The 24,357-nt window shown below is 34.1% G+C and overlaps 1 protein-coding gene across 2 annotated transcripts in view; it reads right to left on the minus strand.

Annotated features, from left to right (window-relative positions):
* Nucleotides 1-568: 568 nt before the first annotated feature.
* The window catches only part of VIRMA (vir like m6A methyltransferase associated), a 63,349-nt gene continuing 39,560 nt past the window's right edge, over nucleotides 569-24,357 (minus strand). For both annotated transcript variants that reach the window (XM_063079773.1, XM_063079772.1), the window contains 8 exons: nucleotides 19,037-19,169; nucleotides 8,100-8,252; nucleotides 7,483-7,643; nucleotides 6,718-6,814; nucleotides 4,237-4,403; nucleotides 3,445-3,776; nucleotides 2,403-2,546; nucleotides 569-1,730 (listed from right to left, as the gene is read on the minus strand). In XM_063079773.1, the coding sequence (XP_062935843.1) occupies nucleotides 1,576-1,730; nucleotides 2,403-2,546; nucleotides 3,445-3,776; nucleotides 4,237-4,403; nucleotides 6,718-6,814; nucleotides 7,483-7,643; nucleotides 8,100-8,252; nucleotides 19,037-19,169 (1,342 nt within the window). In that variant the 3' untranslated portion in view covers nucleotides 569-1,575. The remainder of the gene's footprint in view (nucleotides 1,731-2,402; nucleotides 2,547-3,444; nucleotides 3,777-4,236; nucleotides 4,404-6,717; nucleotides 6,815-7,482; nucleotides 7,644-8,099; nucleotides 8,253-19,036; nucleotides 19,170-24,357) is intronic.

Below are 24,357 nucleotides of genomic sequence, written 5' to 3' on the forward strand. Positions count from 1 at the left end.
TCCTTGTAAGACAAGGAAGAGACATGAGAGCTCTCTCTCTCCCCATGCAGGGCACCAAGGAAAGAGTATGTGAGCACACAACAAAAAGACTGCTGTCTACAAGTCAGGAATAGTGCCCTCACCAGAATCCAACTATGCTGGCACCTTGATCTTGGACTTCCAAACCTGAGAACTGTGAGAAATAAATTTCTGTTAAGCCACACAGTCTATGGTATTTTGTTACAGCAGCATTAGCAAATTAAGACATCAGGTTGTTCTTTTGTTTTGTTTTGTTTTTGGCACAGCTGGTTCACTCGTTTTCATCATTCAGTTATTACTAGAGGTACTTTTAAGAAATATAGTCCTATTTCTTGAACCACATTCTTTTCCTTATTTTTTTTTTTTTTTGGTAGCTGGTTAGTATGGGGATCCCAACTCTTGATCCTATTACCTTTCACTTAAACATCAAAATCTTTAGACCTGAGCTTTCATTAGGTATTTTCCTAACAAACAGAAACTTTCTATTTATTCACAAATAGTTCCCCGAAACAGAGAGTGACGAAAGGATGGAATGAGACTCATACACTCCTTTTTTATTTGAGAGAACTCTATATTTTACACCAGTTACATAGGTTCAGTGTGTTAAGACATACCTTGGGGAAAATATGGCTACTTTCTCAAAGTCATAACTTTATTTCTGTATATAAAGTCCAGCTTTTATGAGACGTTTCTGATTCCCAAAATAACAGCATTAGGATATGCCTTATTTTAGGCTTTAAATAATTGCATAATAAAATAGCATCAGTAGGTCCAAAGCTGAAACACAAAGTTTAAGTTTGAATTTCTTTCTAACATAAATGAAATGAATGTTTTGTTTCTTTTTGTACACCAGGGCACTTTAGTAAATTAACAAGGGTAACACAGGATATTTTAAGTTTTTGAAAGAAACATAGCAATACCTGTTGGGACACCACACAAATTACTAGTTCGAGGTAGTTTACATTTTCAACGTTAGATAGCATTATATTCCTTTCCATGAAAGCGTATCTTTGTAAAACTTGGTTTTCCACAGTTTAATAAAAAGTACTGTGCAAGAAGCATAATGGAATAGGAAATGATACTAATTCCAAGATCTGAGATGTTGTGCAGTGTCCACTGTTACGAGTGGTGATGACATAAATTCTTATTAAGTTGTCTGGACCTAACTGCTTAATAAACAGAAGTATTAGGTATTTCTTTTGGCCTAGGTGAGCTGTGAAAAAATTACTGAAACATTAAAGGGTGCCATAAGCTGAGAAAGTTTGGGCACATCTGTGGTATAGGCTTGAAAAATACAAAACATTTCTTTCTACCTAGAAATTTTCTAAATAAATAGTCATATAAAAAGGGGAAAAATATATACAAACATACATTAAAAAGTTTGTATTTTTATTGAAATCTCGTATTAGGTATCAAACAAAATCCGCTTTCTTCAGATAAAAATATTCTCTCAGATGTCTCCAGATAACTGCTAAGTCTAAATTGGTCCTTCAATGATTTATTTTTATTGTCCTCATGAAATGTTCATATACACTTAGGATGTTCCCAAAAGCATTTTTATCGTGTAAAGGATCGTACATGACGACCTCTACCACTGCCTCCACTAACAAACTTTCCTCTTGAGCCTCCACTGCCGCTATTTGCACTAGCCCAGGAAGGTCCGAGTCCCCCACGACCTCTGGAAGCACGGTCCCTAGGACTTGGGCGGTAGCCTATAAAAAAAGAACATGGTATTCAGTTCCAACATCCTTTCCTTTCCCACTATTTAAATACTAATATATGACACTGAGCTCAAAGAATTACTTTTAGCTCTTTTAAAACTCATGTGCAAACCTCAGTGATTGTGCTAGACTACTGAATTGTATACTTTAAATAAGCAAACTGTATGATATGTGACAATTATATCCCAAATAAAACTAATACTTAAAAAAATGTGCATTTGAAACCAAAAGCTACTTGTGACAAGCAGAATTCTGGACTTGATATAGTAATCTTTTTTTAAAAAAAATTATGTGCTCATATACACAGACAATACTGTAAACAAAAACAGAATATACTGTATAAAGATATCTCTGTTATTAAAATGCCTGTAGTTAAAAAAGTACCTTAAGGATTAGCTTTCATTATTAAAATATAAAAATAGAGCATATCACCATGAAACTGTTCACATTATACAAACAGTTCAGAATCTAAAATTTTGATTATTTTTACAGAAGATGTACCTTGGGCATTCATTCACAGATATAAACTCAACTTTAGAATTGTAAGTCTACATTTTAAAATATTATTCCCAGAAAAAAAGTATATATATGACATTCAACAATTTAAAAGGGAGGAAATCACTTCCCTTCTCTTCAGCAATATCAAGCAGGGAGGATGTTTACCTGTAGAACTAAGTGGTCGTAATGGTGGAAGAGGGCCCCTGTTAAAATTGCTCTGGCCTCCACGACTTTCATTGTAATTTCCACGAGGAGTATTCTGAGCACTCCAACTGGAGCCTCTTGTTCCCTCCCGACGACTATAGTTTCCTAAACGCAAACAATACAATCAAAATCTACTTTTTTACACAACTTGAATTTGATTAAGGAAGATTTGGTAAGTTTTTCTTAACCTTCAAAAGTAATGAAAGAGAAACTGAAATTCTGTAAATTAAATTTACTACATAGTGGCAGCATCACACAGTGGTTAAAGCTCTAGAGCCAGACTGCCAGGGTTCAAATACTGGTTCCGCCACTTATATTTATATATAACAGTCCTGCTCAGCTGTCTGACAATTTTCTCTTCTGTAAAGAGGGGGTACTAACAGAACCTACCTTATGGGGTTGATGTGAGGGTACTGTTATATATGCAATACCTATAACAGTTCCTGACACACCTAAGTGTTTGCTATTAAGGTAAGGTCCTATTCTCTTTCACTCCTACCCGCATAACTCAGCAGGTATGAAAACATGTCATCAATTTCACTAGTAAAGTACAATTACTATAAATATACTCAGACAGTTTCTAAAACATTGAAACTATTTAGATTAAACATAACATTAGGAAGCAAGTAGATAAGAGAATCAGTGGTAAACTACATAGAACAATCTTAAGGAAATTCATTAAATACAACTGTGAAAATAATATATGGATATTAGAAAGGATAAATAAAAATTCTCAATGTAAAAAAGACAATAATTAATGAAGATTTCTTTTAAACTCGTTACTAAAAGTTAAATTTATCAAAAGTCAACTTTTTTTTTAAAAAGGTGTTTTTTTCTACCTAATAGAGTACTCTGCAAATAATACCACTAGTCTAGAAGCAGCTCAACTGTAGTGACAGAAAAATACTTTACATGAATGAATTTCTTCTGTCTGAATCACTTCCATTCAATATTTTAGTATTCCAATATTCTATCCCATTAAAACACACACATAAGTAGTTACCTTTTGAAGCAGGTGGTGTGAAAAACCTATTTTGACTATGAAAAGCACCCCGTCCTCCTCGATTGCCTGAAAACCCACCACGAGAAGAAATCTTCTGTGACACTTTGAGTGGCCGTTTTGGTGGGGGTATTCCATCTTGAGGCACCACTTCTTTACTTTCAGCTGCAACAAAGTCATCCACATGCATAGATGGTGGTCTACTTGTATTCTGTTTTCTCTGACGAAAAATGTCATGGGGTCGTATACCCTGTCCAAATCCTCCCCTGCCCCTTCCTCTTGGTGGTGGCACAACATGAGCTCGTTTGGCAGGTTCAATGTATTCAGATTTTCCACTATTAAAACAAAAACACTCCATGAAAAATTTTTCTTCTTTTTCATATTTCTCGTGAAAATAGAATAGTCAATCTTTGCAATATTGAAAGCCAGTTTTCAATTTTTTCTTATTCGAATTGTTAACTTTGCAAATATCTATATTACTTTCTGGGATAATATTACAAACTAGCTAAGAACGGTAATCACATTTTATTGATATCACTAACAATTTTTTTTAAATAATCCAGTTCAGTTATTGTTCAAACCTTCCAAACTCTCATAAAGAACAATATATCAAATATACTGGGTATGTCCTGGCCAAATTATTTTCTTTAAAAAAACAAATCCAAACAATATTCATGATTCAAGTGCTATGTCAACTTCCTTTTTTGTTTAACAGTCATGTGTCTATCGTAAAATACATTAAAATAAAGAAGCTTACATGACCACAATCAAGATCTTCAGCGGAATAAATTTTACCTTGAAGTTATAAAGGTCTCATGCTTGTGCTTCCCAAGTTTGAATCCTTTAGTAGTCTTGGTTCTTCCAGGAGATGATGGTTCTGACAAAAATGAGCGCTCTAATTCTGAGTGCAAATCAAAATCACTACAGCATTTTTCAGAGAGCTCAATTAAGTCAACCTTTACCTGTAGGCATAAAAATGAAACAAAACACATAGTAAATGTAACAATTTAACATTTGAATACAGAAATTCTTATTACCTACAAATTATATTTGACTCTCATGACAAATAAATTATAGATTTATCTCTTTCTCTCATTGTTTCAGAAAGCAACATCATTGGTAGCTAAAAAAAAAACCTTAGGAATTCAGCTACTGATGGAGTTTGGATATGTTGTCCCCTCCAAAACTCATGTGGAAATTTGATCCCCAATGTGGCAGTGTTGGAAACTGATTGAGTCATGTGGGCAGATCCCTCATGAATGGATTAATGCTCTCCCTGGGGGACGAGGGGTAGTGAGTGAGTTCTCCATTCTATTAGTTCCCGCGAGAACTGATTGTTTAAAGGACCCTGGCATCTTCTCTTGCCTCTCTCTCTTGCTTCCACTTGCCATGTGATCTGCTTGTACCCGCTGGCTGCCTGCTGCTTTTCCGCCATGAGTAGAAGCAGCCTGAGGCCCGTGACAGATGCAGCTGTCCCAGAAGCGTAAGCCAAATAAACCTCTTTTCCTTATAAATTACCCAGTCTCAGGTATTCTGTTATAGCAACACAAAACGGACTAAAACAGCTACCTTTTGTCTGTGTGGGGGCATTCTTCAAAGCAGGGCTATTAATCTAGGAGAACTTCTGTCCACAACTCTCCAACACACACACACACACACACACAGCCGCATAATTATATTTATAAATTTTAATAAAATTTGCAGATAAAAAAAAAAAAAATCTAGGAGACCTTTGCTGTCTAACAAAGAACTCAGGATTTCTCTATATAAATTAACACTGTAATATCCCCTTAACTTCTCCAAAAGAATCTCAAAATAACATACTCTGCTGGCCTTTTGTAGTCAACACATTTCTTTTATAATATTCTGTGCCACAGATTCCTAACAGTTCTATGCATTTAAAGAGGTTCCAACCTAAGCTTAATTTCAGAGAAATCAAAATTAAATTTATATAGGTTTTATTCAAATTTATCAAACGAGAAACCTAAAATTTCTCTAACCATGTAAGGCAACAATTATCATTGCAAGACAGTTATGATTATGATTCAACTTAAAGTTATAAAAAGAACCTTTTTTTTTTTTTTTTTTTTTTTTTTACCAGTAAGGGGATCGCAACCCTCGGCACAGTGTGGTCTGCACCACACTCAGCCAGTGAGCACACCGGCCATCACTATATAGGATCTGAACCCATGGCCTCGGCGCTACCAGCACCGCACTCTCCCAAGTGAGCCACGGGGCCAGCCCAAAACAGAACAACTTCTAACACAAATATTTTAGACCTGTGCAGCCCTATATGGTAGCCATTAACCACATGTGCCTATTTAAATTTAAATTAATTAAAATTAAATCAAAATAAAATTCAGTTCCTTAGTCACTCTGGCCCTGGCCACATTCCAACTGCATGACAGTCACATGAGGCTAGTGGCTACTGTACTGCACAGGGCAGATTTCAGAACATTTCTATCACTGCATAAAGTTCCACTGCACAGCACAGTTCTGAAGAATCACTAAACAATTTACATTTAAAAAAATTAATTCTTCAATGCAATTTTAATTGAATTGTATATGGTTTTTAGTAAAAGGAAAGGCAGTCATCTATACACTAAATATACCTTAAATATGAAGCTAATCATTCTTATCAGTTTTATTGCACATGATGAACACTAGCATATTTTGGACCAGGGAATACCCAAATGTTTCTCTGATCAAGAAAATAACAAATATATGGTACAAGAAGACGTAGCTAAACTCATCCTCCCTAAAACACCTCTGAGAAGCATAAAAACCTAGTGCATTAAATTTTAAATCTTTAATTATAGACTTATTCAAGAATTATGTTTAAGAACGTCAATTCCCACTCATACTATAATACATATACTCTTTTTAAGTTTCCGAACTAAGAGTAGATACCACACCATTCCTCTCTTTAAACCCAAATGCAAGAATGAACTATTTTGTGGGATACTTTATTCTATACCATACCAGTATTAGAAAACATAGTGCTTCAGAGTACTTATGCAAAGTTGGGTTTTTCACTTAAAAGTCACACTCCCAAAATACAGATCACTAACTAGAAAGACAAGTAGCATAAAAAATTGAGAGTTCTGGATGTCATTATGTAGGCAAGTGGCATAAAAATAATATAGTACCAGTCCCCAAGTGGACTTTAACAGTTGTATAATACGTCAACTATTATAATGCTAATAATACACAAAGAAAACAAACAAAAATAACATGAACCATTTTCTAAATATTTAGTAATAAAATCATTTATACCAAGTCCAGATCTGTATCGATCTCTTCAGCCTGAAATGGAGTGAACCACATAGATTTCAACTGATCATCCATGACATCAGCTAGTACATATGCAGTCCTAGAACAAGAAAAGTATTTGGTGAAAATCAGAACTGCGAAATTGAATATTTTAGCTTATTTTCCAAGTAAAATCTACAAAAGTTACAATTAAAAATATTATCCTCTGAGTATCTAAAATTAACATGTGAAAAGACTCCTTCAAAAAGCTATTCAAGAATTTAGTATCCTTAAAAACCAGTAACTTGGAAACTAAGCTTACTGTAACAAATTTTGATCTTTCAGTAAAATAAAACAAATCCATGGTTTTATTACCAAAAGGCAAGCTTATGGCACTCTATCAATCTGTACAGAAACTGCCCATACTTAATTTTTCTAAATACAGAAACTAATCCTATTACATTTAATGGTCATCATGCTATAGTGCTCCAAATATTGAGATATATATCCTCTTAGACCAGAGATCAGTAAACTATGGTTCATTCTGCCAGCCTGTTTTTGTACCACCTGCAAGCTAAACATAGTTTGTATATATTCAAAAGTTTAAAAGAAAAAACAAAAGAAACAAAAAACTACAGACGACTATGCAATAGAAGCTATATGTGGCATGCAAAGCCTAGAATTTTTGCTACCTGACCCTTTATAAAAAAAAAAGTTTGTTGACCCTCTTTAGACTCCAGCTATTATATAAACAATACCTACTCAATCACAAAACTTTACTTTTTTTACCTATTGTTAAACAGATTCTGGAGAGATTCTGGAGCTGAAAGTATTGGTTCTACATCCTGGTCACTGAGAGGTAAAGGATCACCTGATGACTCTAGCATCTGCTTAATTCCAACTACATTGTCCAACAAAGAATCCAGATTGTCATCATCTTTTGAATGTTCCTAGATATAAAAAAAGGCAGAATAAGAAGGTGCAGGTAAACTTGAATACTTATGACCATAATCTACAGACTCTTTAATAGAAAAGGCTGTATTATTTCAATAAGAAATTGGAGCACCATCAAGAAATTATCAACTGAACATTAAACATATTAAAATAAAACAAACAGAAAAAACACTTATTTTATTTCTAAACAATGGCAACAGGGGGTGGTGCCCTGCATCCAAAAAATAGAAAATTCAAAAAGTACTGCCTACATTATTCCTTAAGATTCATAACAGTATGGAGGACTTCACTCCAAATTATTAATTCAAAGAGATATCTGAAACGGTATAAATAACCAGGTAAGGGTTGACTATTCAAAAAGGTCACTATGAAACACTTGTACTTGTCAAACTGAGAAGAAAATATGTCTCAGAAATGCTCTGTTTATATTTTGTTTTTGTTTTTGTTTTTACCAAAACAAGCTTCTCTAGTTCAAGGAACAAATTTTCTGGACTTTCTTCTTTGCTTTGTAGAAGCTGTTTTAACTCAGCAGCATTAATACTCATCGTCCGTGATGGATGAGCTCCCTCTATTTCCATGAGACCACTATCATCTCCACAACATCCCTGTAAATGTCACACACAAGTTAAATTTGAGAGCAGAGAAATTTGCAAAGATGCTTCCAAACTTATTCAGATATTTAAGCCATTTGCTGCAATCTTCCTCTCAAAGTTTTGGTTTTATACCAGTACAAATGGCTAGTTTTAAGAAGGATTTAGTCAGCTCAAAGCTGAAATAGTTTTCTTTGAGTAAGACTCACAAAATAAATAGGTAAACACATACATTCAATTTACTGGCACAAAGAGTTCACAACAAAATGTCCAATGGCAAATATACTGGCACTTGTAGGACACATAACACACTGATTGACACTCAAGAATTAATTAAATGCCTGCTATAACAAAGAACTGATAGAAACTGAATTATCTTTCTGGAGATAAGACAAACAACTAAAGAAAACAAACTATCATTTTTCTGTCACATAGAGAAGTTAACATTTTCTGCTTTAAAAAATATGCTACAAAATAAATTTTAGAGTGATAATACTTCAATATTAGACAATCCATCCAGCAAAACAAATCTTGGTTCATGACAATTAAACCATCCATCTTCTCACATACGAAAGAATACTTATGGCAGAGAGCTATGTACCTATCTAACAGTAGTTTGAAACCTTTAGAACACAGCCCTATTTTAAATGGCTCAAAATGAATATGGTCATTCAGGAGTAAGACTCACAAAATAAAGTGCAACCCCCAAACCAAATGCAGAATTTAATACTTTTAAATGGGCATAAACAATTAAATTTTGTTTGGAGCTAATACCATTTGTCCTTTAACTGATCAAATATCAATGAAGGCTGCATAAAAACTATTCTTAACAAAGTCCCATTCAAACTGATAACTATGCCTGAAGCACACTTGCTCCTTTCAGGAAACACTGGGTTTAGAAGTGACTTACATTGTGTTAAAGAAGAGAGCATACACGGTTTTAATGAGAAATTCAATGAACCATTGATCTATAAGGGTTTTATTTGCTCTGTTGGGAGGTGGGGATAGTTTGGTGAACTAGCCCATGCTTTATTTAAAAGAAAAAAAAGAATAAGAAGGTAAATGATTAAAAATAATCAGAGTACACTGACAGGAACAAGTAAAGAGTTCTCTTGAAAAGAAATGTTTTCTAAAGGTTGATAAAATTTATAAATTAACATATGATAGGTATTTTATAGAAATAAGTATATTAATCAAATTATCAAGATTTCTATCTGGCTTCTTTCCTCCCTTCTAGTTATTCATACTGCTTTCACCAAGAGAGGGCAAGTTTAGTATAGTTGAATCAGAAATATTACAATGATTACTATTTTTAAAGGTCAGAGAAAACATACCAAATAATCAAGCTAAAAAAAAGAAAGGGAGGCCCAGATGGGTCCACTGGTGAATTCTACTAAACATTTGAGGAAGAAATTATGCCAATTTTCTACAATCTCTTCCAGAAGATAGAAGCAAAGGGAATACTTCTTAACCAATTCTGTGAGGTCAACATTACTCTAATAATAAAACCAGACAAAGATATCACAAGAAAAGAAAAATATACACCAATATCTCTCAGAAACATAATGGCAAAATCCTAAACAAAACATTAGCAATCAAATCTAACAATACATAAAAAGAACTATAAACCATGACCAAGTGGGATTTACCCCAGGTATGTAAGGCTGGTTCAACATTCTAAAATCAATTAATGTAATCTATCTCATCAAAGGGCAAAAGAAGAAAACCCACATGATCACATTAATAGAGACAGAAAAAAATGTGGCAAAATCCAACACAACCATTTATGAAAAAAACTCAGCAAACTAGGAATAGAGGGGGACTTCCTCAACCTCATAAAGAACATCTACAAAAAACCTATTGCTAACATCATACCAAATGCTGAGAAACTAGAAGCATTCTCACTGTATCAGGAACAAGGCAAGGATGTCCCGTCTTGCCACTCTTTTTCAACATCATACTGGAAGTCCTAGCTAATAAGAAAGAAAATAAAACGTAGACAGATTGGGAAGAAAGAAAAATGTCTTTGAACTCTAATGTAAACTATATACTTTGGGTAATAACTGTAACAAATGTATCATGGTACAAAATGTACACAGTGAGCTTGTGTGTTGTGGGGGGGTGGTAGGGGGAGATATATGGGAATTCTGTACTTCTGTACTTTACACTTAGTTTTGCTGTGAACCTAAAACTGCTCTAAAAAAAGTCTTTTTTTTTTTTTTTTGCCTTTTTCGTGACCGGCACTCAGCCAGTGAGTGCACCGGCCATTCCTATATAGGATCCGAACCCGCAGCGGGAGCATCGCTGTGCTCCCAGCGCCGCACTCTCCCGAGTGCGCCACAGGGTCGGCCCTAAAAAACAGTCTTTTTAAGAGAGAGTAAGAGTGTGGGGAGGAGGAAGGAGAGTAAGGAGGTGTGGGGAGGAGGAAGGAAAAGGATGGGAGACTGAGGAGGGGGAAGGATGGGAGACTGGAGGAAGGTGATAGTCAGGAAAGTTTATTGACACATTAAAAAAAAGAAAGAAAGAAAAGATTGCGGAGGGAAAAGATAAAAACCATGAACTAATTAAGATATCTGAAATGATCTAAAATTTTCATCTCTCCATACTATCTTTTTTATTATTATGAACAGAAACAGTTTTAAATATAATAGAATGCCTTTTAAATTCTAACCTATTTGTCTGTTATTAAAAGCTGTCAGAAAATCTTGGATCAAGTTTAGCATATTCACAAATTTTCTGTATATACGTTACTATGACAAGCAGTAACAAAGAATTTGTAAAAGATTTAAAAAACTATAATCTACAGAGTTGTTTCAGGAAAACAGACAATTCTAACAAATTTGTGTGTGACACCATTTAAAATTTCCTAATTTATCTGTCAAACACTCCAGCTATTAAACTGTACAAGTAATCTGGGAAAAAACTAGTAAGACATGGTCTATGACCTAACTGAGTAAATATTCAGTAAGTGGAGTAGGAAATGGTAAATAGATAAATGATCTACATAACAGAAATCCAAGTAACATGCTATGAAGAGTAAAGAAGAAAACTTAGTCTCAAAAGACTTCACAAATTGGGATGCATTAAAACAGGCACTGATGAACAGATTAAGTATGACCAAAAAAAGAGGGAGAGACAGAGAGAAAGACATCAACAAGAGAAGCATGGCTAAGGAAAGAAATAAAAATAGATGAGATTTATGGATGATGGTACAGTATAAAATGTTTTCTAAGGAGGGATGCATGCAAAAGTAGCTTTTTGAGCAAATAGTGAATGCTCTTGAATGCCATGTTAAAAAGTTTGGAATTTATCCTACAGATACCAAGAGTTATCATAAGGTGAAGGAACATGATCTGATGTTTGCTTTTAGGAAGATATGAACTCACAGAGAACTATTCAGAATGTATCAGAGAAATAAATGTTTGGAAGGAAACTACAAAAACGACTGATATAATAGTCTGCAAGAAAATAAAGACCTAAAAATTATTTTTTTTAAAAAAAGAACTAAATATAAATTCTGGAGTGGAAAACTACAATAACTGAAAAGAAAAATTCCCTAGAGGTGGCTCAATAGCAGATTTGAGCTGGCCAAAGAAAGAATCAGTGAACAGAAAGAAAAGGGAATGAAGAACAAAATATAGTCCCAGAGATCTGAGAGACACCATCAAAATCATCAACATATGTATGTGTCCCAAAAGAAGAGGAAAGAAAGCAAGAGTCAGAAAGAATATCTGAAGAATATCTGAAGAAAGAATCTGAATGGTTAGGAAACCTTCCAAAAGGCTCAACAAACTCAGAGTACAATAATCTCAGAGATCCACCCTTAACACACTATAATCAAACTGTTAAGAGCCAAAGACAAAGAGAGAATTTGAAAAGCAGCAAGAGAGGTGACACAACACATAAAAGGGATCCTCAATAAAATCAACAGCTGAGTTCCCATCAGAACCCATGGAAGCCAGAATGCAGAGGAAGATATATTCAAAGTGCTGAAAGAAAAAGGCTATCAACCAAGAACCTATAAACAGCAGAACTAGCCTTCAAAACTGGAGAAATTAAGACATTCCTGGATTAAAAAACAGTGAATGTGTCACTAGCAGACCTACTTTACAAAAAATACTAAAGAGAGTCCTTCGGATGAAATAAAAGGACACTAGACAGTAATATAAATCCATATGAAAAAATAAAGAGCACCAGTAAACATTAACTATATAGGAAAATATAAAAGATAGTATAAATGTTTTTGTTTATAACTCTTTTCTTCTTTCTGAATTAAAAGACAACTGAATAAAACAACTATAATTGTGTGGATGAGCTCATAATGTATACAAATGTAATTTATATGATAATAAGAGCACAAAGGAGTGGAGAAGGAACAGAGCTACATTGTAACAGTCCTTATTTACTACTACTGAAATTAAGTTGGTATTAATCTGAACTATATTGTATTAAGTGTTCATAGTAGTCCCCAGGGCAATCACTAAGAAAATAACTAAAAAAAATTGATGAAGCAACAACGAGGACATTAACATGGCATAGTAAAAAATATCTATTTAACAAAAAAGTATAATTGAGATAAAAAGGAACCAAAGAAACATTTATATAGAAAGTAACAGTAAAACTTCAGACATAAATCCTACCTTACTGGTAATTAAACATAAATGAATTAAATACAACAATCAAAAGAGATCAACAGAATGTAAAAAACAAAACATGATCCAACTATATGCTATCTACAAGAGACACACTTTAGATTAAAAGACACAAATAGGGTGAAAGTAAAATAATAGAAAAAATATATACCATATTGCTGGAGTAGTTAGGACAAAAACGTTTAGACAAAAGTTACTAGAGACAAAGAAAGAAACATTTTACAATAATAAAAGGGTCAGGAAGACATAACAATTATTAGTATACATGCACTTGACAAAGAGCCCAGAGATACAAAAACCAACAGAATTAAAAGGAGACAACTCAATAATTGAAAAATTTTAGTATCCCAACTTTCAATAATGGATAGAACAACTAGGCAGAAGATCGACAAAGAAATAGAAGACTTAACCAACTATAAAACAACCACTCCTAACAGACATCTATAGAACATTCCACCAAACAGAAGCAGAAGGTACAATCTTTTGTACACATGGAACATTCTCTAGGATAGACCATATGCTAGGCCATAAAACAAGGCTCAATAAATTTGAAAGAACTGAAATCAAAGTATGCCTTCTAAGCACAATGGAATGAAATTAGAAACTAAAAACAAAAGGAAACTTGGGAAATTCACAAACATGTAGAAATTAAACACATTCCTAAATAAACAATGGGACAAAGAAGAAATCACAAGGGAAATTAGAAGACTTTGAAATGAACAAAATAAAAATACAAGTACTAAAACTTATGGGATGCAGCAAAAACAGTGCCCAGAGGGAAATTTATAGCTATAAATGCCTACATTAAAATAGAAGAAAAATTTCACATCAATAACCTAAACTTCCACCTTAAAAAACTAGAAAAATAGCAAAATAAACTCAAAGCAAGCAGAAGGAAGGAAATAATAAATGATAAAGCTGAAATAAATGAAATGCAAAGCAAAAGTAATAGGGAAAAAAAGGTGGTTATTTGAAAAGATCAACAGAGCTGGCAAACCTTTAGCTAGACTAAGAAAAGAAGAAAAAAAGAGAATCAGGAATGAAAAAAAGGAGCACCATTAACAACCTTACAGAAATTTTTTAAGTTTATAAGAAAATACTACGAACAATTGTACACCATCAGTTAGATAATGAAGATGAATGTAAAGGAATGAATTCCTAAAAAGACACAAACTACCAAAACTGACTCAAGAACATATAGAAAATCTGAATAAATGAACATCAAATAAAGCAACTGAATTAGTATCAAAACAAAACAAAAAAAAAGGGCCGAGCCCGTGGCACACTCGGGAGAGTGCGGCGCTGGGAGCGCAGCGACGCTCCCGCCGCGGGTTCGGATCCTATATAGGGATGGCTGGTGCACTCACTGGCTGAGTGCCGGTCACGAAAAAGCCAAAAAAAAAAAAAAACTTCCCACAAAGAAAAGCCTAGACCCAGATGGCTTCACTGGTGAATTCTACCAAATGTTTAAAAAATTAACAACAATCCTTCACAAACTCTTCCAAAAAATAAAAGAGGCGGGAACATCTCCAGCTCACTCAATGAGGTCAGAAAAGATATCAAAAGAAAAGACAGGACAGGGCAAAGACATTATGAATATGACCCCAAAAGCAAAGGCAACAAAAGAAAAAAAATAAACAAATGGGATCATATCAAACTAAAAAGTTTCTGCACAGCTAAAGAAACAATTAACAGCGAAAAGACAACCTACAGAATGGGAGAAAATATTTGAAAACTATGCAACTGACAAGGGATTAATATCCAGAATATACAAAAAACTCAAACAACTCAACAGTAAGAAAACAAGTAACCAAATTAAAAAATGGGCAAAGGAGCTGAACAGACATTTCTCATATGAAGATATATACAAATGGCCAACAGACACATGAAAAAATTCTCAACATATCACTCAGCATCAGGTAAATGCAAATCAAAACCACACTAAGATATCATCTCACGCCAGTTAGACTGGCTATTATCAAAAAGACTGAGAATAACAAATGCTGACAAGGATGTGGAGAAAGGGGAACCCTCCTACACTGTTGGTGAGAATGTAAAGTAGTGCAGTCATTATGGAAAACAGTATGGAGGTTTCTCAACAACTACAGATAGAACTGCTATACAACCCAGCAATCCCATTGGTGGGTATATATCCAAAGGAATGGAAATCATCATGTTGAAGGAATACCCGCACTCTTATGTTTATTGCAGCTCTATTTACAATAGCCAAGAGTTGGAATCAACCTAAATGACCACTGACAGATGACTGGATAAGGAAAATGTGGTGTATATACCCAAAGGAATACTACTCTGCCATAAAAAAAGAATGAAATTCTGCCATTTGCAGCAACATAGTTGAACTTAAAGAAAATTATGTTAAGTGAAATAAGCCAGGCACAGAAAGAGAAATACTGCATGTCCTCACTCATAAGTGGGAGCTAAAATAAAGAAAGAATGAAAAGAAAAGAAAGAATCAAAATAATACATTAAGGGCCGGCCCTGTGGCGCACTCGGGAGAGTGCAGCTCTGGGAGTGCAGCAGCGCTCCCGCCGCGGGTTCCGATCCTATATAGGAATGGCTGATGAGCTCACTGGCTGAGCTCGGTGCAGATGACACCAAGCCAAGGGTTACGATCCCCTTACCAGTCACAAAAAGACAAAAAATAAAAAAATAAAAATAATAATACATTAAACTTTCAAAAAAAAGAGACAGAGAACAGAACTGTAGTTATTAAAGGTGGGAAAGAGGGAGAGGGGTTGGCGAGAAACTAGTTAAGGGTCACAAAGATTACATTTTGTAAACACAAGTATACTAATTATCCCGATTTGAACACCACATATTATACACATGTATAATATTCAATTCTGTACCCCACAAGTATATATAATCAACTATCTTTCAATAAACTGTCAAAAAAAAAAGTTATAGACCAAGATTCTTTTTGAATATAGACACAAAAATCTTCAATAAAATAGAAGAAACTGAATCCAGCAACATATAAAAAGTACCACACAACAGGACCATGTGGGATTTATCCCTGGAATACAAGGTTGGTTTAACAAATAAAAAATCAGTGTAATACACCATTTGATAGAATATGGAGAAAAACTATATGATCATCTCAACAGACTAAGAAAAAGCATTTGATAATACCCAACAACATTTCATGATTAAAAACATTTAAACTAGGAATAGAGTGGAACTTCCTCAACCTGATAAAGAGCAATCCAAAAAACCCACAGCAAACATTTATATTTAATAGTGAAAGATTGAAAGCCTTCTCCCTAAGATCAGGAACAAGACAAAAATACCCATTCTTGCCATTTCTATTCAACATTGTATTGGAAGTTCTTGCAAGGGCAACTAGGCAAGAAAAAGAAATAAAAGACATACAGATTCAAAAAGAAGTAAAGCTATCTCTATTTGTAGATGACATGATCTTGTGTATATAAAAAATCCTAAGGAATACACTAAAAAGCTATTAGAACTAATCAATAAGTTCAGTTCAGCAAGGTCACATACAAGTATCAATATACAAATTATATTTCTAAACATTAGCAATCAAGAATCCAGATACAAAATTAAGAAAACAATTCCATTTATAATATCATAAAAAATAAATAAATAAATAAATAAATAAAACAACACTTCCCATGTCAGGGGCATAAATTTAACAAAAGAGATACAAGACTTGTACATTGAAAGCTACAAACCATCACAGAAAGAAATTAAAGATGACCTAAATAAATGGAATGACAGCCCATGTCCATGGATAAGAAAACTTAATACTATTAACACAGTAATACTCCCAAAATTGATCTACAGATTCAATCAAAAATGTTCCAATCAAAATCCCAGAAGCCTTGGGCCAGCCCTGTGGCTCACTCAGGAGAGTGCACCGCTGGTAGCGCCAAGGCTGTCAGTTTGGATCCTATATAGGGATGGCCGGTGCGCTCACTGGCTGAGCGTGGTGCAGACGACACCGTACCACGGGTTGTGATCCCCTTACCGGTCCAAAAAAAAAAAAAAAAAAAATCCCAAAAGCCTTTTTGGCAAAAACTAACATAAAGTCAGAAAACAGATTGGTGGTTGTTAGGGGTAGGGGAGAAGGGGAAAGGTAGTTTCTGCTAATGGGTATGGGGTTTTTTTGGGGGGGGTTGATGAAAATGTTATAAAATTAGATAGTGGTAATGGCTACATGATTCTAGGAACATACTAAAAAACAATGACTTGTCAGTTTTAAAGGGTGAATTTTATGGTATATGAATTACATCAATAAAAAATGGTAAAAAAAAAAAAAAAAGCAAGAAGGAAAAATCTATGGTAATGGTGGTGAAAATAAAATACAGGGAATAAAGTACAAAAAGTTTTATGAATTAAACTGACAAGAATAAGCAGCTGCTAAAGACGATGAACAAGGGGGAAAGTTGGCTACTATTTTATGATTTCTATCTTGGAGATCAGGGAAGATCAATGGTATGAAGGTAAGGCACATAAAAGATGAATCAAGTTTATGGAGAAGCCAATAAATTTGACTCTAGAAATTCAGAGACTCTATCCATTAACTAAGGGCAAAGGAAGACAAGAGATGGAAAAGGAATCAGGAAAAATATTAGAACAGGATCCAAGTCATAAATAGAAATGAAGTGATGCAGGGGTACATTTTTCTCTGATTAAGGAAGAAAACAACAGATTACAATGAACAGGGAAATAATCTAATGGAAAGTGAAAGGATTTAGAAGTTAAACAGGATGGCCTTGATCTTCTCTATGAAGGAGGTAAGAAGAGGAAATGTATTGATGAGGGATAAATAAACATATTAATTAGCAGTCCTGAGGGCCCAGCAAATTGCAGATAACATGAACGAACACTGGTTAGTAGTTTTTGATCAGGAACTGTTTAACTGATGACATGTGAAGAAAATCTGTCAAACTGATTTGTTAATAACATGTTACTTATGATCTAATAAAACCAATAAGCAGTCTTCTATCAAGTAAAACTAAAATCTCTTTAGGGCAGCTACAGCCATATGGTTAAATATGCCAGTGTTTCAAAATCAAAGCATCTGGTAAATGTAATCACTTTAATAAACTAGATATGACAGAAGACAAACAATAACTTGCCAATAAAACTGGCAAGACAATAACTACAAATACAATGGGCAGCCAAGAAGGGCTTACTGGATTAAATATTCTCAATATAAATTTCATGCCTAAGAGAGAACACACTAAATAGTAAATTTATTTTTCTTATGAAATCCTGTATTATGTTTATTTTGGTAACACTGTACTAAACAGATCCTCTACAACTCTGCCAAAATAAAAATCTTAAATATAAGGTGAATTTCTTAAACCATTGGTGATGGAATATAAATTGACCCATAGGATGTGTACACACACACACAAAACTATTTTGCAGGCAATACATTTAGGAAAAGCTAGATTACACTGCCATAAAACACCCCAGGATCTCTTATAACTTTTAACATACTAATATGTACAGTTAAGCTCTATCAGAGGACACATTTCCAAACTTATTTGACCCCAAACACTTTTTAAAGGCAGGCCTATTAATGGCTTCTGAAATTGTGTCGGTAATATACCGTGACTTTGGAAAACACTAATGAGAGAAATCTTAGTTACATTTTAACAGTAAGATTTTTACAGTCAGGGAAATAATCTTTAATTCATATCTATGATGGATCCAAATACTCAAGTATAATAAACTTTACAGTGAGCCCCAAATCACAACATCCAAAATACAATCAGTAAATGTTCACTTAAGCAACAAGTAAATTAAGAGACTGACAAAACTTGACTATTCTGAGTTTCCCTAGCAAGGTAACTCAATGTCAAGAATTATTTTAAAATGAAGTCACTATAGGTAGTATTTTTCTCTATTTAAGTTGCAAAGTCATAGTGTATTCACAAATTAATGATGCCTACTAAATTAATGAAGAGTTCAATATATTCTACTCTTAAACACCTATTTTTTTTAATAAGTCAAAAACCTATATTTACAGTGGGATGAGGGCACAGAAAAAAAACACTACTCTAAATTCCAGAATATTTAACTAAAGTGATTTTCTAATTTATGGCAAAGTTTGTAAATTTAAGAAACAACAAATATATACATACACACACTTACCAATGCATCAGAGTTAAGAATTTGTCTCATAAATTCCAAAAATGAAGATGCAAGTTCTCCTGTGTCCTTACTAAATGTACTGACCACTCGTTTCAGTAAACTATGCAGAGCACTACTGTTTTTCCTTAAAGAACTGTAAATAAAGAAAAGAAAGAAGAGATATTCTCTTAATATATGAGCATATAAAACTAGCACGAGAAATGAACTAAGTTCAGACAAATTTAATCTATCATTTTCAAAAATGTAAAAAGTACTTTGGTATGTCTGTGTACACAAACAATATAAGTAAACAGTATCTATAGTTACCAACTAAGAAAAATTTCCCCCAAATAATAAACTAAAAAATTCAGTACAAGAAACTTGCTAGTTCCCTATTTTTAAATTTTTTATAACCTGAGGATTTCTCTAACATAAGAAGGTTACAGCTGTCTCAGAAGCCTGCCCAGAGAGCCTAAAAACTTAATAACTATAAAAAATGACTATCCTTATGACAATGTAATCGAACAGAAGGAAATCAAGGGTATAGAGCAGAGGTCAACAGCCAGATGCTAAATATTTTAGGCTTTGCAGGCCATATACAACTCAGCTATCTCTTTTACACAACAGCAGTTTCAGTCACCACTACTGAACACAGTTGGTATAGTGGAATCTTACAAAATACATAAATGATGGCTGCATTCCAAAAAAACTTTATTTACAAAAACTGGCAGCAGGCTGGATTTGGCCTGTGGGCCAGTTTGCCAACCTCTAATACAGAAAGATTTCAGTACAACATATCTAAAATCTTGACAATGTATGGGGGTACTTCAAAAAGTTCACAGAAAGATTTGTATAATCTTTTAATTCTATTCTTCCACAAACTTCTTGGAAGTACCCTTGTATAGTCCTGCTAAAATTATTCTATGGATTTACATAGTTCTTAGTTAATCAAAAAAGAATTTCAAGGGCAAATTATTCTTATATTCAATTATGTCCATTAAGCTATAACACAATACAAAAAAAGAGAAAGATGAGACTCCTGCCCTTGAGAATTTTATATCAAAACGGAAAGGCACAACAAATAGGAATGAGATTAAATACAAAGAATACTGCTAATGAAAAAAGCAAGGGTTCAAAATTGTACTATACCAATTACTAGCCACTACATACAACCTTAAGCAAGTAAGTCAAAGGTCTATGAAAAACTGGAGCCTAATACATACCTATTAGAATGTCTAAAATAATTTTTTTTTAAATGGTAATACCAAGTTCTGGCGAGGATGACAAGCAACTGGAACTCTGATACATTGCTGGTGGGAATGCAAAATGGTATATCCACTTTGGAAAGCAGTTTGGCAGTTTCTTATAAGGTTAAATGTATACCTAATATATAACCCAGTAATCCCACTCCTAGGTTTCTACCCAAGAGAAATGAAAGTAGATTCACACAAAAATACTGTATTTAAGTAAAGGTTCACAGCAGCTTTATTCATAACCACCAAAAATTAGAAACAACCCAGAGTGTTGGAATACTACTCACCAATAAAAAAAACAAACAAACAAAAAAAACTACTGATTCATGCAACAAAATAGATGAATCTTAAATGCATTTTGCTAAATGAAAGAAGCCAGGCCCAAAAGGGCACATGTTGTATGATTTCACTTATATGATATTATGAAAAAAGCAAAAGAATATAGAGTAAAATAGACCAGTGGTTGCTAATGTTAGGTACAGGAGTTGTCTATAAAAGGGGAGCATGCTAGAACGTAGAGATGATGGAACTGCTCTGAATGGAATACTGCTGATAAACACATGACTCTAAGCCTTTGTAAAATCCACAGAACTGTACACCACAAAACATAAATTTTACTGGATATAATCTTTTTTTAAAAAATCAAGTAGGATATGAGGAAAAAAATAACACGCAGGCTATGACATATGAATCTAATTGTATTACAAATGAATCACATAACCAAAGTGAAGGAGATAGGAAGAAAGGAGTTGATCAAAGTAACTTTGAAAAACAGTGTTTTGAATGGATACAGAAAGGCTAAAGACAAAAAGAACTGTACACAAACACTGTACTCCAGTTGCTCAATTTGTTTCTCACAGGAGTATGGGTTAGTAATTAGTTAGAAAGTACTACTTTATTTTTATACTAGGGATAAACAAATAAGTAACTATATTATACATAATGACAGCTGCGCCAAGCCCGTGGTGCACTCAGGAGAGTGCGGCGCTGGGAGCGCGGCGACGCTCCCACCGCAGGTTCGGATCCTATATAGGTATGGCCGGTGCACTCACTGGCTGAGTGCCGGTCACGAAAAAAAGACAAAATAATGACAGCTGGGTTTCTCACAGAGAATAAAGTTACAAAGGAAGGGGAAAGGCTAGAATCAATCTTTTGATATTAGACTGGAATAACAGTATTAATATGAACTTATGTAAAAAATATATACATATAACAGGTTGATTATAAAATAAATTTTGTTATTTATTATGTAATTGATTAAATATTTTAAAATAATTTATATTTAAATAAATAGATTTATTTTTATATAGATAATATAAAGTGTTTTAAAAATAAATGTAGATGTATGTATGCATGAATTAGGACACATACATATATTTCCTGGCTCTATCCAACGAGAGAACAAAATCAGTAACACTCTAGTAGCAATAAACACACTCAGAGCCCAGAACCTGGTTTTTAAATATTCTCCAATAAAAGGAACCAGGGCTCCTTGCAGAACAAGTTGACTTCAGGGCTGGAGCGGGGATAATACAAGTTGAGCCTGGAGCATCTTGTGGTACTAGAAACAAAAAAGTGCTTCAGTAAATAAATAAATAAATAAATGCAATAAAGACAGGGCATATGGAAAGGGCACAGAAGACAACCTGAAAGATATCCAGTGGCCAAAGTTGGTACAAGTTGAGCAACAAAATAAATAACAATAGTAATGGATTATTATACAATGAAAACAAATGGATCCATATTGATATAAATACCTCAATAAATAAATGAGAGAGAAGCAACAACTGTCACATGCCAAGATACACTGATAGATACTAAGAACAGTGAACAAAAATTTAGGGAGAAATAAAATATTTCAATAGTCTCAAAGTATATTCTCCAAAATGCTTAGTAATTAAAAATGGAAAATTAGTAAGTTTGCAGAGCAGAATCTTGGCAGACAGCACTTCAGCCAAGTGATAAAAGTTAATATCAACAGTAATACATCTCAACATCATGTATTTCCTGACACAACGTACTGAGAAAGGCACATTGCCTCTGTGATATCCTTCTCAATAAAAAAGCATAATCTCAATCTAGGCATGAGAAAATACCAATTTTTGTTCACAAAAATTGAGATCCATTCTACAAAATAACCGACTATACTCTCTAAAAATGTCAAAGTCATGAAAGAAAAGGAAAGGGGAGACAAAAGACACAATGTAATGTAAGATCCTGTCTTGGATCCTGGAACAGAAAAAAAACATTAACATAAAATCTGGTGAAATCCAAATAATTTTAGTTAATAATATGACAAAGTTAATTTCTCAGTTTTGATAAATATTTTATGGTTGTATAAGAGGTTAACATAAGGGTAAGCCGGGTGAAGAGTACACCTGAACTCTGTACTACTATTCTTGTAATTCTTCTAGAAGTCTAAAACTATATCCAAAAATAAATTTTTTTTGAAAGTTGGACCTGCCTCAGGGTTGTTGTGAGTGGGTCCTTGATCTCATGCAGCTTACATTCTAGTGAGAGAGACAACTGAATAATGAAATGTATAAATATAGCGAAAAATATAAAGGGGAATAAGGTCACAAAGGGCAGGCTATTTCAGACAGGCTATTTAAACAGGAAATATATTTATGCAAATATTTGAGTGGAAGTGAGGAAATAAGTCATGGAAGAATCTAAGGGAAAAAGTCTTGAGGGAAAAATATATGAAGAAGTATATAATGACCTGTTTATATAAAAAACCCAGATCATGCCATATTCCTGCTCAAAACCTTACAATGGCCTTTTTAATAATCCTAAAGGCCTTTAATGATCTTCCTTCCATCCTACTCTGCCCCCATCACATCTCTGACCAGATACCCTATCAATTTTCTCCTTGCTCACTCCAAGGGCTGCCACTGTGGCCTCATAGCTGTTTCTCCGACATGTTAGGCCTGCTTGCTTTTTGCATTTGTTCTCCCCAGGATATTGGCATGTTTCACTCCTCACCACCTTCAGGTCTTGATCTTTGTTCAAGAGTCACCTTCTCAGTGGGAGCAAGGACTTCCCTAATCACGTTCCCATATTTCAAATAACAATTTCTACCTTCACTCTGGCCGTCACTATCCCTCTCTCCCCTGCTATGTTTTTCTGTAATATACAATGCATTTTATTTAGTTAGTTGTTGTCTGTCAACCTCCAGTAGAGTGAAAACTGGCATGGATTTTTTTTTTTTTAAGTTAAATCCTCAACACCTAAATCAGTGCCTGGTCCAGAAAAGGCATTCAATAAATACTTGTCGACTAGATGAACCTAGTATTCATTTTCATTCCTTCATACTGCCTACTATATTCCAAGTTTGTAGATGCTGGGGAGAGCACAGTTATGAACACATAGTCACTGTCTATGTAGCTTATATTCTAGTGAGAGAGACAACCAAATAAGAAATAAATCTATATAATGTATACAACGAAAAATACAAAGGGGAATAGCATGTGGGGAGACAAAGGGCAAGCTATTTTAGAAAGGCTACTTAGACAGGAAATATATTTATGCAGAAACCTGAGTAAGGTGAGGAAATAAGTCATGGAAGGATCTAGAGGAAAAACATTTTTTGGGGGGGTAGACTAGAAATAAAAATGAGCTTGACAGGAGAGCAAAAAGTGAGGATAAAAGAGCTGTGAGATAAGTCAAAGAGATGATCAAGGGCCAGACTGTATACAACCTTACAGACTATTATAAAGTTTGAATTTTATTTGAGGAAACCATTAGAAGGATTTAAGCAGAACATATATCTGCTTTAAGTTTTAAAAGACTGTTCTGGCTTCTGAGAGAATATATTTTAGGGAAACAATAGTAGAAGCAAGGAGACCAGTTACGAAGCTATTGCAGAATATATTTTGGAGACATAATCCACAAGACTTACTGATGGATTGGATGTAGGGGGTGAGGAAAAGAGAGGAATCAGGAATCATGGAGTTTTGGTCAGTGCGCCTAGGTAATTAATAACATTTGGTAATAACATTTACTGGGATAAGCAAGACAGGAACATGTTTGAAGCAAGAATATCAAGAGTTCTGCTTTATATCTGTTCAGTTTGAGCCCATTAGACAG

Source organism: Cynocephalus volans, chromosome 15 (genome assembly GCF_027409185.1).
Source record: "Cynocephalus volans isolate mCynVol1 chromosome 15, mCynVol1.pri, whole genome shotgun sequence".
NCBI lineage: Eukaryota > Metazoa > Chordata > Mammalia > Dermoptera > Cynocephalidae > Cynocephalus > Cynocephalus volans.